The sequence below is a fragment of the Epinephelus moara genome, chromosome 13 (assembly GCF_006386435.1).
Source record: "Epinephelus moara isolate mb chromosome 13, YSFRI_EMoa_1.0, whole genome shotgun sequence".
NCBI classification, from domain to species: domain Eukaryota; kingdom Metazoa; phylum Chordata; class Actinopteri; order Perciformes; family Serranidae; genus Epinephelus; species Epinephelus moara.
The window spans coordinates 14,139,895-14,162,367 of record NC_065518.1 but is presented as its reverse complement, the minus strand read 5'-3'; the positions used below and the strand labels follow the sequence as shown (position 1 = coordinate 14,162,367).

Below are 22,473 nucleotides of genomic sequence, written 5' to 3'. Positions count from 1 at the left end.
TATTTACTTGTAACAAAAGATAACAAAATATATACACACACGCAGTAAAAGATTTAGTTCATATTGAAAATATTTAATTACACGTGTTTGCATTTGTCAAAAATCCTGACTTTGACTTTTGATAAATGTGTGAGTTGTAATGTGATGTAAAAAAATGTATAAATCATATTGTTAGATATTTGCCCAAAGTGTCTGTTATGGATTTCAGGACTAAACAAATGTGGATTTTTTTGTTATTAGTCTTTGGGCACAAATGGGTTAATATAGTCATTAGTTACACCTTTCTGAACAGTGCCTTATTAGGTAATACCAAACATGTGTCACATGTATCAGTGGAAGAAATTAATCAAGTCCCAAACCTTTGAAGTGAAGTTTTATTTGAAAAAGATACTGAAATGAGTAAAGTAAGCAACATGGATTGTATAAATATCTGTGCAACCAAAATGAGCACAGAGGCACTTTACTGCCTTCTGCTGCCATGATACACCAAACTATCCAGCTTTATGTCCAGCTTCAAACCTCACGATATCATGTGTTCATCTGTCAGGTCATTTATGTTCATTTATGGTCTAATCTAAAACAAATACCATTAAAAAAAAAAGTAATTCTGAGTTACAAAAGATAAGACGTAGCCTGGGTAGGAAGATGAGTAAAAGCATGGATGTCATCTGCAGTTCATTATAAATTAATGTGAGTTTTGTTTATGAGCTGCCGTGGTGTGAACTCAGCGGGGGAAACATGCACACTGAAGCAGGTCAAAGTCATTCAAACACAAGCTATCAGGAATTAACAGTGCTAAGAGAGCCTGGTTAACACAAAATGGAGACGAGTTTAAACAAACAGCAACTTGACGATGACTGCATGGCATTCTTCTGCAGTGCTTTGGCCCAAACGCCTGTCATGGCACAATCAACTGGACACAATCTGTTACAGCAGGTGCGGAGAACAATCAGTATTTATGTTACAGTGTTTCTCTGATGCTTGAAATGACACACAGTAAAAAGAACATGGTGTGTTTCCTCCCTCGTACAAACTACACCAGCAGGATAGTGTAAGTGCAACCCGAATTTTTATTCTCGACCGAGATGTTTTTCATTTCTGCAGTTAAAGCACTGCTTGAGTTCAATCAGAGATTATCAGAGAACACACACGGGTGTAGAGTGTCATGGCGACTATGAAAATGTAACTACTCGTACAAACACCGCCTTGATTCAAACTTTGTATTTTACACCAACTGTTGAATTTACACAGAATCACGACTTTCAGAGTACATTCATTTTATCGTAAAATTACCACGGCAACATCGACTACAAAACCCCACCTCACTGCCCCAAACTCAGCCTCCAGGAAGGAATATGTATGGAGTGATGAAGACCACAATCTGCAATATCATCAGTTATTATTCTCATTATCAAAGCACGTCATCAGGTCAAAAAGAAATAAATACATATATAACATTATGATAACACTGAAGTCTGGTTGGTGCTGCTGCCCCCTGCTGGAGGGGAGGAGGGGGAGGTTAGACGCCCAGCTTGTTGGCGATGGTCATGACCACTTTGAGGATCGGCATGAAGGCGGAGATCTCGCTGAAGTTGCTGCTGCTTACCACCTGGGTGTGGACCTCCAGGCCCCGCTGGTAGTTCTGGCTCGCCACACAGCGGCTGATCTCGTGGAGCCCATTCAGGATGTTGTGAGAGAGCTGGAGGTCGGCAGAGAAACAAGGTTACACGTTAGTATGTGGTTCCTAGGGCTGCCCCCTGGTAGTCGACGAAACGTTAGTCAACCAGAGAGGGTGTTAGTCGGCAAGATTTCATTGGTCGCTTAGTCGCAGAACACGTTAATTTCCAGGGGTGGTACCTGCAGTTATTCCACAGGCTAGTTAATAACATGTCAGGCAGGAAATCCAAAGTGTGGGATCATTTTGAGAAGGTGAAGGACGAACCCAAGGTGATATGTAAACTCATCTTCATTGGTCGACTACAAACATGACATATCATCTGAAACATGCAAGTAGCTACATGCCCATTAGCCACTCCATCAGCTATTTGTTCTGTTCTGCCATCTTTAAAATGTCTTTGTCTTGTCCTACAGTCGTGTGCCGCTTAACTATGTCACACTGGCCCCACAAATTCCGATGGTACTGATCCATTTCGTCTATACAGTATATCCTCAAGCTTTTAGGAAACGTGCACAAATATGGTTGACATGAGTACGAACAGAAGGCTCTGTCCATATACATACACAGCACTGAGCATGAAGAACCCATAAGCTGTTTCACTAAGAATCAATTTCACATGCTAGAAACAGATAAAACACATAAAACTAACACAAGGGAAACAGTAGAAGAAGAGAGGCGTACAGGCTGTCCCAGTGATATCATGACTCATTCCACCTAAGTCAAGGATTATGTCGAACAGCAACAAGTTTCCGTCAGGGCGGTTTGTAAAAGACCTTTAAAGGTATTCAAAGAAGGGAGAACCTCCAACGTAATGGAATATGCAGCTCATACCATGCCCAGGGTGCAGAAAGAGAGAAGGCAATGTTGCCAAGCTCTGAGTGCACCCTGGGGACATTTTAAAGTTATCTGATGTGTAGATACAGAGCTGTAGCTGCTGGTATGAAAGGATACAAGGCTGGAGATAGAAGTGGGCAGTTAACCTGACAATAAACAGCAAGGTGTGTTTTTCTCCACTCGTACAGGGAGGGCCATCCCATAGATTTGTTTAAAATGCAATGATGAGCCTGTTTATCACGCTGCATTATGTTTTGCTACAAACAGAATCCAGTTTTTAAGCAGGCATGAGGCTTTATGCATGTAAATCACATCGCCATTGTATAATATACAGTGTGACAGCAGTGAAAAAGTTGTTTTTGAGAGGCTGAATGTCATCAAATATGGACTGAAACTGTTCATAAAACATTCAGGAAGTCACAGTTTATTCCACACTACTGAAGCTGCTCCTCTTTTTGGAGCCACCACAGTTGGTAATAATTTCACTTTCAGCCATGTTTGTTTGTATGTAGTGGAGTAAAAAGTACAATATTTCCCTCTGAGATGTAGTCTTTTAGAAGAATTAAGTAGCATCAAATGGAAATACTCAAGTACATGAAAACTGTAATTGAGTACAGTACTTAATTACTTTTCACCACTGATTGTGTCATCCTTGTACACACGTATCTTAGTTGGATTTCTTTCATGAGCTAAGTCCTTTATAAAACAGAAAATAAGAGAGGAGCTAAAATAGATCCCTGTGGGACACCTTTGTTTACTGTAAGTGAAGCTAAGATATAGCAGTAATGAATTCACTGATGACGCAAAGACAGCAGAAGGTCTTTGGTGAATTAAACGCACTGCTGGGTAGCTTGTGAAGTCACACACACCTTGCTGTGTGTGTTTGTGTTCTTAAAAGCTAAGATTAGATATTAATTTTCTGGATGCTCTGAATTGTCTGAAGGATTTTATCTTTAAGGGTTTTGTTTTTATTAGAAAAGAGGGTGTGAGTTAAATCACAAATGTGTCATGTAGCCCAGGTAGATGGTTTGGAGAGGCTTGTCCAACCTTTTGGGGTTTTCTTTGAGGATAACCTCGTGTGCATGTATTAATTCCTTACCGACTGCTCTCTCAGCTTGTCATACAGGTATCCCAAACGTTTGGCTGCGTCATCAAGTTTCCTTTTTGTTTGCTGAAAAGTAAATATTTGTGGTCATTTTATAAACAATAAAACCCAAACTTTTTTCCTTAAATCAATACAAGCTTTATCACAAACACAAAAAAAAACACACACACACACACTGTGAGACTTACTGGGTCTCCCGCTGCGAGCTGGCAGCGCTGCACCAGGCTGTCAAAGGTGGATTTGAGGACCATGTGTTCAGCGGGGATTTCTTTCTGCTCCACCCTCTCTGCTGGCAGCTGCTGAAGAAGCTGAGGAAAACAAGGACACAAACGCAAGGTGTTGGCGTGTTTGCCATGTGAGAGTTCAGATAACAGCCCCTTGTCACACACACCAACCTGCACGCTGGGCTCCTGGGGGGCTCCAGGAGGAACTTGGGCGTGGTCGTGGGGCTGAGGGGCCTCCACAGGGAATCCCATCACAGGGGCGGTGATGGGGGCGGGTGGAGTGTAGTTGTCAGGGACCTGAGAACACACGGTAAGAGACAACCAGTAAGTGAGAGGAAGGAAACTGAGCTACATTTTTTTTTTGGCCACTTTAAGGCAGAGGAACTCCATGACAACCAGACTGGATGTTCTAATTTCAAAGTTTGTTTATCTGCTTCTTGGGGTTAAACAGGTGGCAGGTTTATCAGCGCGTGTTTACTGAAAACACCCGTCCTCTGCTACTGGAAATTAGGTTAATGAGCGCTGAGTGGTAACTCTCTGAGGGTTTGTCACTCTGGACGACCCCTTTCAAATTACATCTAGTCATTTAACTCATTGTTATGAATCAAATATTCATCAGTGCAGCTTTAAGAATGAACAATACATTAATAAATTATTGAACTGAGCCCTTGATGGGTTGAATTATTTACTTTGCCCAGTACTACTACACAGCACTCTACTATGCATGCCACACATCTTAGAGCATGGATTCCCAAACAGTGTGCCTGTACCCCAAGGGGTATTTCGACTTAAAACAAGTTCATTTGCCCCCTAAGTGCGGTTCGTTTGGGCAGGGGTGAACACAGCAATCACACTCAGGTGGCCGAGACCTTCTTAAAGGGGTGGTCTCGGTCTGGTTACAAACGAACTCTGGTGCGGTTCGTTTGTGGTGAGAACGTGTTCCGACCTGGATCCGAACCAACTGCAGTCACATGACACATTGTTTGTGTTAAACATGAGCATGTTACAGTCCTGGAGGATTATTAATGTGCACCTCCTCCTGTACTGCCATCAAAACATTGTTTTCTAGTTGGAGCCGCGCCTCGTTTTCAAACTGTATGGTTTGACTAAAATGAACAATGACAGCAATATAGTCCACGATGAGCAGCGCTAAAATCAACCTGCGTAGTTGTCCCTCCATTGTGACATTAGAAAGTGTCACATTTATCTTGCAAGTGTACTCTTCTTCAATGTTTGGGTTACTTCCTGGATTTTTCCCGCATGGAAATTCTGACCAATCAAGAGCAGCTTTCTCGCACAAGGCATTTGTTCTGGTCCGCTTGTAAATGCTGCCGTGAGAACACGAACCAACTCTAGGCATTTATGCAACTTTGTGACAAAATTAGTCCCTGATTCGGACCAAAGCAAGACAACTCTAGGTCTGTGTCTAGGTTTTACATATCTTATATTGTATTCTTTATTTTGACTTGAACCATTTTCAGTTTAGACTCTCATTTTGTTTTTACTTGCTTGTTCATCTTTTTCTTTTTAATACATATTTAATAAGCATTGTTGGAGGGAGCCTGAGACTTTTGATTTCCGTTGCCAACAACTGTTTCTCTGTTACTGTTGTGCAGATAACAAATAAAGAACTCCATTTGTGCTAAAAGCATTAGTTGTAGACTGGAAAAACTACATGAAAGAACATTATTCTAAATTATGATATTTTTAAGGAAATATTGCCCAGACTGAACAAAATTGACCTAAAAGACAAGTGACAGTGATAAATACAAGTACCTTCTTCTTCCTGGGTCCACCTCGTACAGCTGGTGGGTCATTCCAGCCTTCTTGGGGTCCTAAATCAGAAGACAAGTGAGAATGTGAATGAAATAGTTGCATTTTTTCCACAGGTCACACTCAAGCAGTCAAAGATCATCTACACAGGACAATCAATTTGAGCCAAGGGTTAGTCTGAATGGCCAAAAACACGTCATTAAGCCAAAGATTTCAGCAGTTTATGCAGAAACAAAACTGCAGATATGGGCACATGTTCCAGCATCATCCACAAAATCACTCAGTAGCAGCAATATCCCTACGCTGAATAATCAAAAGCATCTTATATAAGTTTATCTTTTTGAGCTCATGTGTATAAACTGAAAATGTTGTAAAATGTATATATTTTACTTCAATATTAATATATGACTGAGGATGTTATTACTAAAAGAGCTCACACTATATGACCGAAAATTAAACCTACAGTATCTTGATTTTAGCCTGGAAACTGTGTTGTTTTTTTTTAATTATATTTGAAGCTGACACCCAAACAAATAAATTAGGTCATCACATTTCCCTCAACCATACAGCAGCACACGCAAAGACCACCCAAACTACACTGAGTGACCAGAAATACAAAGGACACCTTGAACAACTGAGTGCAGTCTGATACAAAAGTAATGCAGGGATGTATTTTTGGTGTTTTTCTGGTCACTCTTGTGTATTTGTTGATACACTCTTATTCCATATCCAACCCCAACTGTCACCTTGATGATCAGACTGGTGATACAGCCAGGGAAAGAATCCTGCAAGTCAAACGAGGGTGGACAGCTGAATAGGATTCAGTAACCATCAGCAACAGATTGCTGTCAACATCTGATCTGTCTCAAAGTGACCAACATGACATGTACCTGCAGGAGGAGGAGCAACAGCAGGGCCCGCGTAGGGCTTTACAGCAGGAGCTCCGGGGCCTCCCTGTGGGTACCCTGATCCAAGAGGGGCAAAGGGACCAGATGCCATAGGGGGTGCGGGCCCCTGGTTGTGGAGCCCCCCTGGGTACATGGGAACAGGAGCTCCAGGTTGGGAGCTGGGCGCCATGGGGCCTGAGGGTAAAGAGGTAGACGGCATGAAGCTTGTTGGTGGCACCCCGGGGCTGGGCATGGGGGGCAGGCCTCCGGGGTTGGACGACGGAGGCGGTAGTGACGGCCCTGATAAGTTAGCAGCTGGCATAGAAGGACCTGGAGGAGGGAAGCCTGAGGGTCCGCCGATGGGCATGGGCTGAGGCTGGAATGGCTGATGAGGAAGAAAACCTGGGGAAGGACACGTTCAATTAGGCTACATCAAATTAAATCATATCTGAAAGTAGAAGACAAACAGTCAGCGTCAAACCTGGAGCCGGAGCAGGGTGTTGGGGGTAGGAAGGCCTCAAGGTAGGGCGGGTCGTACTGGGCGGCAGTACGTGAGAGGAAGGTGGCAGACCAGGCCCAGTGTTGGTTGGAGCTTGTGGGTTGAAAAAAGACGGCACAGGAGGCTGCTGTTGGGCAGCCTGCGGAGGAGCAGAGGGCTGGTACTGACTCTGAAGTTGGGGGAAAATAACACTGTAAATTAGAGAAAGCATCCACAATAACATGGGAAAGGTAACCTCGCAAAATACAGGAATGATTTAAAGTGAAAATAGATGGCTGTTAGATTGGTTTCCTGTAGGCCCCGCTTGCACTGTGCAATTCTGTCTGCCTCTGGGTACGATCTCCTGGGATTATGAAGGCTCATAAGCACTAAGGAAGTGAGTCACCCCTTGCATTACAAACAGGAAGAGGATAGCCCTTTTGGTATAGCAACTGGGGAAAGCTATTCCCAGTTACCAAAGAGTATCAGTGTAAAGTGTTTGCAGTTCCTATCCCCAGTAGTGGAAATGGCATGACGATGACGATGGAGCAATCAAAGTGTCTGTTGACAACAAAAGGCAGTGTGTCCTGTGTTGTTTGTAGTTTCTAGTCTCTGGGGAAAGCATCCATACCATAATTTGTGCTTTTGGTGCAGCAGCCTGAGCAGCAGGAGTGGGTTTGGCTGTGGACACACTGACTCTGTTGAAGGAGTTCTGAGGCTGCTGTGCGACCGCAGCCTCTTCCTGAGCGTGGAACAGCCTGTCTCTCAGCATCTTGATCCCAGGCTGAAGAGGCAACATTGTGCAAATACAGACAAAGGTATTTATCAGGAAATCATCAGTGTTTGATTCTGAAATCAGGTTACCGTTGTGCCTCTTACTTGGTCTGTGTTCTCAGGCAGGTAGGTCATGGCAGTGGCCAGACTGCCCTCTGCAGCCAGTATCCCCGCATAGCAGGTTAGCTTCTCGGCCAGGATGGGGCTCTGGACCGCCACCTCGCTGTTGCGGAGGCGTTCGATTGACTTGCGCAGCATCATGACTTTTTCAACCAGATCCTGGAAAATACACAGACACACAACACTGCAGCTGCTGTGTTCTTCACTGCTCTTACCTTTAGGCTACGATGGCACGTTGCACAGTGTGTGCAGCACATGAAAAAATGCTCAAACTGCTACAACAATTATGCGTGTCAGTACTTGCAGCCATATCGAATTCATCATATATCAGTGGGAACCTTCTGGTACACGTGAGATGTCTTGGCAAAGCACAAATCCATAATTACCACAACGTGTCACCTTAGTTACTGTTCTACTCTACTTGTTGATCATTTTCAGATGTTGTAGCACATAAAAATAAGACTACACATATTTAACATTTGCTTTTGTGCATGGTGCAGCAGTGTAGTATTGAGTTCATGCAAAGAGAAAACCCCTTTACAAAGAGGATACCTCTAGACCAAGAGGGGAGGAGCAGTCTCTATGCAGGGCCCAGCACTCCACCAGCTTCTCAATGTTCCCAGAGCAGATGTAACACAGACAGGCCTGCAGGCAGCGCTTCTCTGTCTTCTCCTGCTCCAACCGACCTCCAAGGGTATCTACAGAGAAGAGTTACACAATTAAAAAATGTTTAAGTGGCATTCTTGAAGACTTCACTTCATCTAAGGCTGGAGATAAACTTGCTTTTCAACCACGTGTTCACACAGACGCAGTGAACACAATTGTTCACATACTAGCCTATGTACTATGCGTGTTGCTGGAAGATACTGTTGAAGAACTTGTCCAGTTCTTGCATTTACGCAAACAGTATTTCCTTGCGAGTTACTCTGTGGCTTTGTGAAGTTTCTGTTGGTTATTGACTTTAAACAGCAAGCATGTCACCTGGCTCGCTCTCAATCACCTCAACCGTCTCTTACAAAATGCACACACCTAAAAAGAGACTCTTGTTTGATGAGCCTGGGGCATAGGGTGATCTCCCCTGGCAACAGAGCCAGCTAGGCACCCTTATCTGGGCAGCTGTACTCCCTCCGCCACAACTGGGAGACGATAGATGGAGTGTGTTCATAACAAAGGTCAAGTAGCCTGACCTCGAGGCCTCTTTTGGGTCTTCTGCTGACCTGACTGTTACCTTTGCATAACTAATTTTCTTTACTGACCAAAGCTAAAGGCTGTAACACAACACAAGTCCTTCACAGGTACACCAGAGAAATTAGACCGTACAGAACTTCCAGATTCACATGATATAAACAATAAACATGGCGACACTTGAGGAGGTTAATATATTGTTAATTCTGTGATTATCGCAGCAGAGAAAGTGACAGCAGCTGCAGTATAAATGCCATGTGAGGCCTCTAAAACAGGGACTATGTTTCTCTTGTTCTTCCAACACCGTAACTACCTATAAATACTACATCTTGCGGTCTCGTTAATCTTTTAGGATGCGCGCAACCAATGCTCCAAACGTACACAGGATATACGCAGCAGCCATCATGTGTATGCACATGCTCTGTTAAAAGCAAGTATATCTCCAGCTTGAGCCAGCTCTCTTGTCGCAATATTTCAAATTGATCAGCTGTCAAAAACAGCCAAGAATGGCCGATGTCTTTTGTAGATGCATTTTTGATAAACAATAGCAGTAAGTGCTAAAGTAAAAGAAGAACACACTGCTTTCCCTGTTACTACTAGATAATAAAAGTCAGCTTGTGTTTTGCCAGTTAAATGCTTTTAATGTGAAGCTACAGCAGTAGGAAATGTGTTTGCTTTAGCTGTAACTTAACACAGCATTTTTCCCCACGAAAATATACAAATAATGCACTAATTTCACCATTAGCTCATAGGCTCAATCCCCATTGTGTCACTGCATTCATCGATAGACAGTGACTTAACAGACATTTATTTAAAGGTGCTGTATGTAAGTCTGGAGAAAGACGGTTGGTTGTTGAGTCTAATTCCCAGGTTGTCAAATACCAGTGCTTTGGGTTGGTGGCTCGGTCTGACTACCACCCCAAAGTGTCGGTAATTGGGAACAAGACTAAAAAAGTCAACTATCTTTCTCTTACTTCAAAGACAGAGTGAAGGCTGAACGAGAGCAGGGAGGATAAGTACATATAAAAAATGTTATTCAGCAAGTAGAACAAGTACTCTATACTAAAGTTATACAAACTGCCTGAAGTGAGACAAGTCGCAGCACGATCGATGTGCTCCTCTGCTTGTGAGCAGCTTACCGCACAGACGGGCAAAATCCTCAGGGTGAGCGTAGGTCAGCAGAGCGGCGAGAGCCTCCTTCCAGTTGTCCAGCTCGCAGCTTTGCACGATGTCCCTCCAGTTCTGCGTCACCACTGACGATATGAGCTGCGGGTGAGGACAAATTAAATTAAAATTCTTCCCTGTGATCGCACTGACTGAACGACAGTGAATCAAATGTCGTCCTACCATTGAAATGCTGTTCTTTTGATTGCTTAAGTATTTCTGCTGAGTTTTCTTGAGCAGCTCCTCTCCTCCGCTGATGGACAGCAGGATGGCTTCAGCGTAGCGACCGTCGTTCAGACACAGATCCACGGCTCCCTCGAAGTTACCGACCAGCAGCGCCTGGCTTATTAAACCATCGGTATCTGAAGCAGAAGACAAGGCCGTTACACATCAACCCAAACTGCAGTTACACTTAAAGTCATGACAAATGAATTACTGTGTTTGCAGATGAGGGATTTTACCACATGATACGGGGATCTGGAAGTTGGAGTTTTCCTTTGGGGTCTGACTAAAGAAGTCTGCCGGTGAGACTGAACCAGAGGTCCTTGCATCACCTACTGCAGTTGCTACATCAGATCTCTGGAAATACAGAAAATATTTACAGTAAACAAGAGCTGCAGGACTTGGTATGAAAAAAGAAGAAGACAAACATTATACGTGCAGACTTGCTGACCTCGGTGGAGAGCCGCTGCATCTTTTCTGCCAGATCTTTGGCATCGACTCCGTGTCCGTTGGGCTGGAAACTCTTCCCCAGGCATTTTGAAATCTGAATAAACACAACATTTTTACAGCTAAGATATAAAATATGAGTCACACAAGTAGATTCATATCTGATATCTATATCAGCTAACAGCTACGTTCATAAATCAGAGGCAGAATACCTTTTTTTCTAATTCATCTTTGCTGAAACCCAAAAGTCTGAGGAACTTAACGCGGGCTTCATCCTCAAAGTTTACCTGTAAACAGAGGATTAAATTGACATAAAATAAAATAACACCACACCAACTGACAGACTACACATCATGTCACAATATCAAGAGGACATGACGGCCCCACCAGAAGGAACTTCCATATGTCCTGCTCAGCGTCCGACTTGGCGCCCTGAATCTTGGCCTGGCAGTAGTTGTTGAAGGAGCCCGACTGCAGCGCCGCCTGCAGCTCCCTGGAGCGCTGGAGGAACTCTGTCTCCGTGGAAACCTGGCTCACAAACACTTGTCTGGGGACAGGCTGGGGGCTCTGCACTGGGGGCAGCTTGGGATTCTCAAAGGTTATCAGCTTCCCACCAAACTGAGGACAATAACACACAACAACAAAGGGGCATGACAACTGCCATCTACTGTATGTCATACACTGACTATGAATGAGTAAAACCTCATAAAACTCCACTTCAAAAGATCTGAACTATCCCTTTAATATGCTGATGAAATATTTTAATATTGCACTCACAGCAAAGGAAGCCCCCACTGGCCTGCGCACCCACTTAGGTGGCTTCTTCAGAGGGGGAACTATGGTGTCCTGTGATGTAGGCTGGGGGACCTGCAGGGGAGGCAGCACCTGCCCTGTACCAAAGGGATCCATCGAATCAAACGAGGAGGATATCTGTTGAATAAAATGTTAAATGTTAATAACAAGCACAACTCTTGAGAAGATTTTCACTGGTTCTAGCTTCTTAAATGGAAACATCTGCTGTGTTTTTAGTCTTCTATGACAGCAAACTGAGTGTCTTTTGGTTTTGGAAAGTTGGTGAGACAAAAATATACACTTAAATATGTGAATTTGTGCTTTGTGAAACTGTGATGGACACTTCTAACTATTCTTCTGGCATTTCATAACCCAAAACTCCACGTAGTTACCTCTATAATCTGAAGCAATCATTGTACTATCTTTCAAATTCAACGTTACATTGAGTTGATCGTCAATCCCTTCACTCCAGCACCATCTTGTGGACAAACAAAGCATCTCAGGACATTAAGAACAGCCATTACCTTATCAGCTGTGCTTTGCTGCTGAGACTTTAAACTCCCTCCCATCACAGAGTACACTGTGATTCTCCCGTCAAATGAGGCGGTTGAAAGCAGGGCTGGATTCCTGGGGCACCACTGGACGTCAAAGCACCACTGGTTTGTTGTTGGAAGCTCGTAAATCACCTAAAATGAAGGGAATGACACATGAGAACCCGTGGCATCATCATCGAGTAATAGAGAAGCACAGCTGATGTCATGTACCTCTCCAGTGTTTGGATTCCAGCAGAGGATCCTGTTGTCTTTAGCACTACTCAGGAGGAGCTCAGAGTCAGCCTGGCTCCAGGATATGGACAGAATTCCCCTGGAAGAAAACAACAGAAGCTACATACAGTGTATTCTGTAGCATGACTAAAATTAAATGAGCACAGACTGTTAAAGCCTCACCTTGTGTGGTTCTCAAGGACCTTAAGGGGCGATGTGGCAAATCGAAGGTCCCACATCTGGATGACTGGCAGTCGGTCATCTTCAGAGGCTAACACCAGCTGAGTGGCCACATCAGGGTGCCAGAGCATTCCCGAACAGTGCATCTGAAATCACATAACAGATGAGATTTGGGATGATAAAAGGGGTTTCTACACAGCGCAACATTATCATTTTAACCGAGTTTAATCTGAGACTTGATATCAAGCTGGTGTTTTCACTGCATCAGTGTGGGGCTCTGTAGTGTAGATATGCTGGACTGTCCTGTACAGCAGGCATGAATAACATCTTTCTCATTATCACAGGTAAAGGTAAATTGAAGAAACATTATCTCAGTAATAATTAGGGGCATCATAAAAACAAATAAAAAATAAATCCAATTTTATATAAAAAACGCATTGAAATGGGCTTTTAATTTTCATCATCTGTCAGTTATGCAACAACGAATGCGACAGAAAAACTAAAGGTTGTCGTGTTAAAGTGCTGTGCTGCATATGAAAACCATTCGCCACCTCAGGCTACATGACTAATGCAGCAGGACAAATTTGCAGGCATCATAAACAAATAGATTTGACTGGGAAAAGCACCAGGATCTGCTGGCTTTTTGCAAATAAGGAAACTCAAGCTGCTGTTATAAAGTTTCCTTCTGCTGTCTTGGAGCTCTTTTTTTGTTTTTGTGTTTAACAGTTTGTTCAATTGACTGGTCAAATAAGTTTTTGTTATTTATATATTTTAAACAAATTATTTAAATTTGACCATGTGGCTTTAATGTGGTAGGATACATTCCCCAAAAAATATAGCGTTTATATCACAATGAATACCATGTAGCCTGTATTCTAAAAGAAGAATTTGAAAATGTAAATGTCAGTTGTCAAGACATAAAACCAATAATCTCTTGATCTTTATAAATCAGGACTCCATAGTCTAGTCAAGGTATAGCCTTGAGTGCTAGAATGTTTTTAAAAATCGAAAATTGAATCGAATCATGATCTTAAAATCAAAAGTCAAATCCAATCATGGATTTGGAGAATCATGAATCCCCCAGTAGTAATGTTGCGCATCTTTCAAAACATATATAAAGTATAAATAAGAGAAGCCGAGTCAGCTCTTGGAAAACATTTTGGTGCAGCCCTACTCCAAAAATATTTTCCAAGATTAACAATTATTGGGAATCTTTTGATAGAAAACTCCTACAGACAATTAATGGTGGACGATAAAACGATAACATATCGTCTCGCGATAAACACGTATGCGCCGTCGATTGACGTTCGATAATGTTACTGTATTCTGTCGGGAAAAAGCACGAGGAAAGCCGCGCAAGTTACCCACGGCGTCGGGCTGTGCAAGGTTGGTTGCATGAACACACTCACTTGCTACCTGGTAACCTAGCAACGGTGTCACGCAAACAGTCAGGTTTGGTTGCACCATCACGGTTGCCAGGTCTGCTTATTAGCCGCCACTTTGGGCTTGTTTTTTTGTAAAGTCACTTACAAATATTGGTAGTCGCGGGTTGCGGTTTTTTGGGCTTGTTTCTAAAGTGGAGTTGCTTATTTGGGCTTGCTCTCTAAACGTCGCCTTTCTCTATATATATCCGTCTAATAAGTTATTTAAACGCATGATAGCATGCCGGACTGCAGGATGTTTCCACAGCTCCGCTCCCTCCGCCCCTCTCCTTCTCAGTCAATGAGACTTTTTACATTTAAATTGCGCAATTAATGGAGGTTCTTTAACTATTTCACTAACAAGTGGGCGAAATATGGAAAGAATACAAGAAAGATTTGTAAAAAGAGAGAGGATTAAAAGATTCGACTTCAAGAGGGGGACGATTCAAAGGCAGTGTGCAGAGCGGTTACATGTCATTACAAGTCTACCTCAGGTTTGCACTAATTTATACATAGCACTTTCCTCACTATGTGAATCACTTATTCATCTGTACATAGTCTTCTGTTCAGCTGCACATCTTTACAGATATGTTTGCCTGAAAGCATTTACTAGCTTTACTTGATGTTAAGAGACAACTGTTAATTTTTTATTTTAGTTTTTATACCATGCCTTGACTGATGGCTGTGATTGAAATCAGAAGAAAGCTATTGAGTTTAAAATAAATGTGTTAAAATTTATTTATTTTCTCCTGGTCCTTATTTTAAAGGACCAGGAGAGTGATAAAAACTATAAAAAGCAAATCAGAGAGTTTAATACAGAGCCATTGTTTTGCTGCGATTTGACAAATCAGACTCTGCCTCGATCGCGGTACAGTGGCCGACACGTACGAACACACAAAGCCTGTGAGTAACTTTATACAAATATTAAATCATCTGAAAATGTCGCTGAAGTGTGGCAGATGAGCCAAATAACGTTCAGTGATTTATCAGGCAGTAACGCTGGATTCTGCTGTGTACTGTATTGAAGCCACTGACCCTGTTGCTGTGGTCACTGATCTTGATGATGGGCTCGTTCTTTCTCAGGTCCCACACGACTGCTTTCCCACTGGGGTTGGCAGAGGCCAGGATGTGCTGGACCTGCCTGTTCCAGGACACGACGCTGATGTCTTCAGCAGGCTGGAACAAGAGACAAAGGCTGTTACTGTCAAAACAAACCTGACCGAGAGCCTGGGACAAACAGATATTCAAATGATGATACTACATAGTTTGAGCCATGCAAACACTGTAGCTATTTAAATAAGCCTTTAGAGGAAGCTGCTGGTTGTGATGTAGGATCGAGATATTCAGTAAAAATCAAACTTTGAATGAATGGCTTGTTTGGTCAAGTCAATGTGACAAGGCATCCTTACCCCCATTATCTAAGGGGATTTACAAAATACATAAAAGGGAAATCCTATACAAAACTTTTTTGTGGCTTTCAGTCTTAACTCACAGACATGAAACTACACAGGCAAAAAAACAAGAAGCTGCCAGTTGTGGTTTCAAGTTTGTGCTTTCACACAGACACTATCAAAACAAGAGGTCAACTCATCTCTCAGGAGAGACGTGTGAACTTTATTAAACCTGTGAGTTCTCAATCACACACCCACCTGTGTCTTTGCTCCTGGTGTCATTGGACTGCTGAAGTTGTTCAGATCCCAGATATATATCTCTGAGTCATTTGCTCCTGATGCGAGGAGATTACTCTGGGAGAGGAAACATTGAGAAGGATTAATAATGCGTACTAACAGGCAAGAGAAGTCCTTCTGTATGAATCCTCGCTTATGACACAGCATCGCATTTACCTGAAAAGGGTTGAAATCAAGTGCTCGGACCGGTCCTGTGTGTTTGTCAGACTGTCCCACAACTGCGTCTGCTCCGGAGTTCATTATGACCTCGGGGTTATATACAGTTAATGTGCCATTTTCACTGCCACCGACCAGTCTCCCTCCAGTGCCATCTGCTCCCATTCCAAAATTCACCCATACGATGCTGTGCAACCTGTAAAAGACGAAAAGTATGGTGAGTTATTCACTACAAATGGCATGGTTCAAGAGAAAGTGCGCCAGATAAGCTGTCCTCTGTATACTGCTACAAAACGATCATACACTTTGACTTCTGGGTCAAAATTAAACATAATTTATAAAACAAAAAGGTATAAATGAGATGGGTGAGTCAAGTGCGGCAAGTTTTGTGTTTTCATTTAGAATCAGCCGTGATTTATTTCACATTCTGCCCAAAGTATTTCAAGTAAACACTAAATATGCTTTCCAAAACTACACAAGGCTGACAGCTATTCCCAACTGGGTTCTATGCCAATGAGCAAACATCAGATTGTTTCAGTTTTGCCCAGTAAAAATGTCCTAACCTTCTCTGTGTGTCAGCGAACAAGCTAAGTGATGTGTCGCTTGTTGGAAAAACCGCCTGCGAAGTTTCAACATGCTCCCCCTCCAAACTACGTTCAGAGCAACAGCAAGCCATCGCCTAGGCTCAATGGGCCCCCTCTGAATGTTGCTGTCGCTTGCATCATATCTGTTTATCTATTTTTTCTTCCTCCACCCACCAGAGTTCGCTTTGTTGCTGTATGTTAGGGAGAGGTGTCAGAGTAAGGATGAAGTTTTGAGGCTCTTTTCGTTTTCATTATTCAGACATTTGTTTTCTTGCACTAAAGCATTTTCTCCATTACAAACTTTAACCAAATTTTGCCAACAGGCAGAACTGAAAGGGTGAAGTGTCTGTTGAATTTGCTTGTTGACAGCTGACATCCTTTAAAAATATTCCGCTTTAAGATCTGACTAAGATCTGACTACCAGCCACAGAATATACACAGGAACTTCTTCTGTGACAGTTGACAGTGACTTCTGTGGATTGTGGTTAACCTGAGATAGCTGCTGTACCAAAATAAAGCAGTAAGCAAAAAGGAACACACAAAAGCCCCGTCTTTTCTTCTCAGTGGCTGACATGGACAGTGGCGGTATCTTGTGTCTTATTCGTGCATCACCTCTTTAAATTACCTGTTCGTGGTGGGTAATGACCCTTTGAGCTGCATGTCCAGAGTTGGGTCAGAGAAATCCACCTCAAATATCTCCAGGGCAGCTGTGGTGTTGAAAGAGGCATCGAGCTGTTGCGCTGATGTCCCTAAGGCCAGGTGGATGGGATGGTGCTGGGCTGGACTCCACGCCTGGTGGGCAGTCCTCTGGATCTCCTTCAGCCTCATAGTCCTCTACAAGTTTCAAGTCCTGGACAGACGAACGGACTCCACTACAGTAAAGATAATACATGTGTTTACTCAACAGTTAAGATGTCGTTAAATACCGCACACAAATGAAATCACAACTCAAATACTCATACTTTCCAATTAAGCATCTGGCAGGGTGCCACCCCTACTGACACACAGCCTCCAACTATTTCCTGAAGCTACAAGCTAACGTTATCTTACGTTTGCCAATATAGCTAGCTAGCACCCCTGTTACAAATGTTAATTAAACGTACATTATAAGCCAACTACATGATAGTTAATTTAAAGTGGCTGCCAGTCATGTTATCTATTAAAAAATGTCGCTTAGCTACACAGAAACCCATTTACCGTAAGCTAACCTACTATGAAACGTCAGCTAGCTAACGTTAGCATTTCGCAATTGCGGCTCCTAACACATTTTACACTTCATGTTAGCTTTCGTTAGCTAGCTAATAACATAGAACACGGAATATCTGCAGCCGTTAGCTAACCATCACTCCAAGTAGTTTAAAGGCGTTAGTTAATTTCTTATGCATACCACTACATGGGTAAGAAGTCATTTGAGGTAACTGCTTAGCACTGCCTGTCTATTCCAGCGAATAACCGCAGCCCAGATTGCTGCTAGCTAACGTTAGTTATCAATCCAACAGCCACCACCCTTGTTGCCATATGTCAACAGAAACGCTGTGTCACACACGTTTGGGCCCAGAAAAAAAATAATATAGTTTTGAGAGTAACTCACGTCAACTGTCTCTGTCACAGCCTGACTGTCCGCACCCACAACAAACCGGAGAGCTAGCTTCTGATGAGCCAAGCTAGCAGCTTAGCCGCAGGGAGCCTCTGATCAAAGTACTTTGCTGTGTTGTCACTGAGCTACGGTAGCCGACGCGGACACTTTTCATTTGGCAGTGGCCTAAGGTAACCTCACTCATACCGCTGACCCACAAATGTGTTTCATATATAGCTTTCATTCACAAAAAGGAATACAAGAAAATGTTTTTTGTAACTTATGAGTTTAAATTAGTTGTTTTATATGTGAAAAATACATTTATGTATTTGTCAGTTTCTGTACACAAAACAACAGCAACACAGTGAGGAATGTAACTTCACATAAGTCTTTATTCTTGACAGAAATATATGTACACAAGTAGAATCAGATCTGAGTCATTAGATTTCAAAATTTTTGACTTCCTCTGGTTGTTTTTCTGGATCTCCTCCTCTCTCCAAGTACAGGTTGTTATAGGGGTACTGTTTCGGTGCCTGGAAGAGAGACAAATGCTTTATTGAAAATGTGCATTTTTATTAACCTTCTGAAAACTAAAGCTGCATCAGTTTTCTTGTGCTGCTTTCAGATGCCTTTCACAAGTATTTAAACCTTTGAATTTTCTTCCAAAACATGGGGAAAAAAGGCATTGAGCAACTTGGTAAGAAATGTCCCACAAATTGGAAAAAAATAAAAAATAATTTGGAAAATTATTTAAAAAAAAAAAGAAATAGGGGAAAAAAGTTAAGGAAAACTATATTTATAATAATTATTATTATTATTATCATTGCATTTTAAAATGTTATTTTTAAGCACATTTTACAGGTTATTCCCTTGTTTATTTGTTTTTAACTTTCTTTCTTTTTTTAATACTTATTTTCTTGTTTTTAATTTCCTCTTTTTACTAATTTGTTTTTGCTAATTTTTTGGGCCAATTCTTCTGTCGTTTATTTAAAGGTTTCAAACCTTTAAATAAAGCACATAGATAAAAGCATCTCATCTAAAGAAACAACATTTAAATACTTGAAAACTACTAAACATATACTGTAACATCTGTCATAACTTTTTTATATAAAACAGTATTCATGATTAAAATGTAGTAAATGCAAAACTGAGGATGGAGGCAACCAGAAAAAAGTAAAAACAATAAGCAGGGTCCTTTATTTTAGTTTATATAACGAAGTCAGAGTTACTAGTTGGACATAATCATACTGTACATCGTGTCTACTAGACTGTTTTTATGGGATTTAATAATTGTACTTAATAGCAATTTAAGTGCAATAAACACTAGATTAAATGATAACCAGTTTACTGATAAATAGTTAATAGACAATTTGTTATGTAGATATCGTTGACACTTGACCTATGTGTGTCTCAAAGTAAGCTGGCAAGTTTATCTGACTACATCTATACACAGCTTAAAAGTGTTACATGGAAATATGTTCTATAATGATATTTATTATATTAGAATTATTTTTGTATTCAGACTGCTTTACATACTCAAATAAGTATCCAAAACATAAGGTGATTTTCAAACATGCCTTGCCAACTTTATAATAATTATGTCCAATCTGCTGGATAGATGGCCACGTTTTCTTTCACTGTCATTTTGGATAATTGGTCCAGCAGTCAGCCTATGACTATGAAACTATGGATTGGTCATTTCGCCTTCTCCTTTAAACAATGATTAAAAAAAAATATCTAGTCCTGGGATTGCTCTGTACTTACAACAGGTTGGTAGGCCCGAAATTTCTCCCCAAGGTAGAACATAAACAGCATGAACCCGATGAAACCAAACAGCTGTTTGCACATTGTGGACCAGGACACAGGGGAGGGAGATGTATCCACACGGTTCCTGATGAACATGTCAAAATCCCAATGCATCTAAAGATGGACAGAGAACAATCACTAATTATTGGACAATCTCATGCTTTAATAACTTTTTATACTCATCTAAGTGAACAGGTGATTGTACAGAGGCACAGTCTTATAAAAACAAGGCAGTGCATCTGTACAATTAAGCTGATCTAAATACTGTCTGAATATCCAAACACAATGGTGTCTACACAGAGGAAATATATTGCAATTCATAAATATGTTTTTATGTTACTATCTAATGAAATGTCAAAATCTAAAGGTACAATGGTGCTTTAACACAGTCTAGACAAACTCATGCATACAATCCTCAGAGATTAATTAATATTATGTAAGTGTTGTGACTCTTTATAGCTGCAGCTTACTGTCAATACACGTAACATTCAGCATTATTGATAAGAATATCTTAAAATATCCTCCCTTTTTTATCTTTAAAATTCTTCTGAGTGGGAACATTGTTTCTTATTTACAGCAAACATACTGTATATTTGACATTTCTGGGGCCTGTCTCACAAAAGCAATTTTGAGGGCAAGAGCACCGATTACATGCAGATCACATAAGCCAGTTGCACCACATTCCACTAATGATTGACGCTCTGAAATTTAAAATTTATTGGAGAGTCTTACAGGGCTCCTGCATGCTTATGCAAAAGTAACATGTCAGACTGAGCGATAAAGAAATCATTTCATGTTGCATGCTGTAAATTTGGTAGAACCAGCCCCTGTACTGCAATTTTATTGGTACTTATAGCCTGCTGACACCAATACTGATATATCTGTGACAAGCTCTTATCTCTAACCAATACATGTGCTGCACATTATAGCTGCAACGATAAGTCAATTTATCAATTATTCGAGCAACAGAAAATCAATCAGCAACTACTCTGACAATCAATTAATTGTTCAGGTCATTTTTCAAGCAAAAAAGTGACATTTGCAGGCTCTCAAACGTGAGGATTTGCTCTTTGCCCTGTTCTTACATTGTAGTAAATTAAATATTCTGGGGGTTGGAAATGTTGGTTGGACAAAACAAGACATTGCGTGAAGTAGCTTTAGGCTCTAGAATATAGTAACAGGCGTTTCTCACTGTTATCTCATGTTTTGTAGACCAAATGATTAATCAATTCATCAAGACAACAATCTACAGATTAGGGCTGCAACTAACATTTATTTTCATTGCCGATTAATTTGTCAGTTATTTTCTCAATTGATCGATGAGTTGTTGCCGCAGATCCCAAAGATACTCAGTTTACTGTTGCAAATGCCGCAGATCCCAAAGATACTCAGTTTACTGTTGCAAAATAAACATTCACACTTAAGCAGCTTGAATTAGAGAATTGTGACTTATTTTTCGTCAAAAAAAAAATACTCAAAGTGATGAATCAATTCTAGAGTTAGTTGGTGCTTAATTTCAGAGCTGACAACTATGTGATTAGTCCACCTATCAGTGCAGGTCTTCTACAGATTTATCAGTAAGGTGTATCATCGGTAGCTGCAGCCCTACTGCACATGTGCACCTGATATCACAACAATAAATTATTCCACTTGCAGGAAATAAAAGTCAGCAGTATCTTACCGGCTCTCCCCAGTTCCTCCTCAGGTCAGGGTGGTCCCACTGATACCAGGGGTCTCTCTCATGCTGAGATCTATCTGGTAGCTTTGGATAATCACCATAGCTGCAAAAACACAACATAGCATTTGGTTATACGTCATGACGTTGTTATTGATGTACCACACCAATGGTGATGTATCTGATACACATAATGTATGAGCTTAATGTCTTTTCAAAAAAATCTGCCTCAACACTGCAGAAAAAACAGGAACAGCTTGCATTGATATGTATGGTATTCAAAATAAAGCTCACCCCTCGCCTTTGTCGGGAAATGGTTCATAGTCCTCAACCCTCATATTGTACTTCTTTGCAGCTGCCGCTTTCTCCTCGGGGGTCTGAGGGTATGGACCGGGCAGACTGTCCTTTGACACACCGGAGGCTAAAACACACAAAACATCACACGTGTAAATGAACGAAGTCGAAGTATCAAGCTCGCAAGCGGATTAAAATTAAGAAACAATGTTATTATGTTAGCGGTAGCCGCTCAGCTAGCTAGCCTAAGCTAACGTTAGCACGTCAAGGTTACGTCCATTCGAGGCTTTAAACTTTAATATCTGACACGTAACTACAGAGACATTTATCAGACCGTATGACCGAGAGATAAAACACTACTGACCCGCTCTACATCCCGACAAAAGGGCTGAAAAGCCAGGAGCTTTCCTTTGAGAGAGAGCCTGGGCCAACCGTCGGAAACCTACACCAGCCATGTTTACTGGCTGCTGCTCTCTGACAGTGTAAGAAGTGCGCATGCGCAAAGTTGGAAGTATGGGTCGGCATATGGACCAATTTTAATCTGTACCAAACATCTACTTACAAAGTATTAACAGTGTAAAGTGCAATTCAACCCATTAATACTATAGTAATACGAGTTAATACCATTTTTTAATATCAGTAACAA

General features: G+C 41.5%; 2 protein-coding genes across 10 annotated transcripts; both read right to left on the bottom strand.

The window, feature by feature from the left end:
* Positions 1 to 357: 357 nt before the first annotated feature.
* On the bottom strand, positions 358 to 18,204 carry sec31b (SEC31 homolog B, COPII coat complex component). Of its 9 annotated transcripts, none has more exons than XM_050059926.1 (26): positions 18,068 to 18,204; positions 17,102 to 17,348; positions 15,893 to 16,088; positions 15,698 to 15,793; positions 15,084 to 15,224; positions 12,631 to 12,773; positions 12,448 to 12,547; positions 12,208 to 12,369; positions 11,669 to 11,821; positions 11,279 to 11,509; positions 11,104 to 11,178; positions 10,896 to 10,988; positions 10,684 to 10,801; positions 10,406 to 10,584; positions 10,198 to 10,324; positions 8,426 to 8,571; positions 7,859 to 8,032; positions 7,611 to 7,772; positions 6,983 to 7,169; positions 6,505 to 6,903; positions 6,361 to 6,399; positions 5,618 to 5,676; positions 4,013 to 4,138; positions 3,806 to 3,925; positions 3,612 to 3,683; positions 358 to 1,699 (listed from the first exon to the last, which is right to left on the bottom strand). In XM_050059926.1, exons 2-26 carry the CDS (start codon positions 17,302 to 17,304, stop codon positions 1,520 to 1,522), a joined length of 3,681 nt encoding a protein of 1,226 aa, XP_049915883.1. In that variant the 5' UTR covers positions 17,305 to 17,348; positions 18,068 to 18,204; the 3' UTR covers positions 358 to 1,519. The 9 variants fall into 9 exon arrangements, with proteins under 9 accessions (XP_049915883.1, XP_049915886.1, XP_049915878.1 ...); XM_050059929.1 differs by having other exon boundaries at positions 7,611 to 7,763; XM_050059921.1 differs by having other exon boundaries at positions 3,806 to 4,138.
* Positions 18,205 to 18,426: 222 nt separating this feature from the next.
* On the bottom strand, positions 18,427 to 22,324 carry ndufb8 (NADH:ubiquinone oxidoreductase subunit B8). Its single transcript, XM_050060845.1, has 5 exons — positions 22,192 to 22,324; positions 21,828 to 21,954; positions 21,540 to 21,639; positions 19,817 to 19,972; positions 18,427 to 18,585 (listed from the first exon to the last, which is right to left on the bottom strand). The coding sequence occupies exons 1-5, from the start codon at positions 22,322 to 22,324 to the stop codon at positions 18,493 to 18,495; spliced, it is 609 nt and encodes a 202-aa protein (XP_049916802.1). The 3' UTR covers positions 18,427 to 18,492.
* Between the last annotated feature and the right edge of the window lie 149 nt (positions 22,325 to 22,473).

Coding starts and splice junctions, on each gene's coding strand:
- sec31b (XM_050059921.1), bottom strand. CDS start 17,304: ATGAGGCTGAAGGAGATCCAGAGGACTGCCCACCAGGCGTGGAGTCCA. Junction 10,325..10,405: donor AAAAGAACAGCATTTCAATG/GTAGGACGACAT, acceptor CCTCACCCGCAG/CTCATATCGTCAGTGGTGAC. Junction 8,572..10,197: donor GGATTTTGCCCGTCTGTGCG/GTAAGCTGCTCA, acceptor TCTTCTCTGTAG/ATACCCTTGGAGGTCGGTTG.
- ndufb8 (XM_050060845.1), bottom strand. CDS start 22,324: ATGCGCACTTCTTACACTGTCAGAGAGCAGCAGCCAGTAAACATGGCT. Junction 19,973..21,539: donor GGAGGAACTGGGGAGAGCCG/GTAAGATACTGC, acceptor GTCCATCTTTAG/ATGCATTGGGATTTTGACAT. Junction 18,586..19,816: donor TTCGGGCCTACCAACCTGTT/GTAAGTACAGAG, acceptor TCTCTCTTCCAG/GCACCGAAACAGTACCCCTA.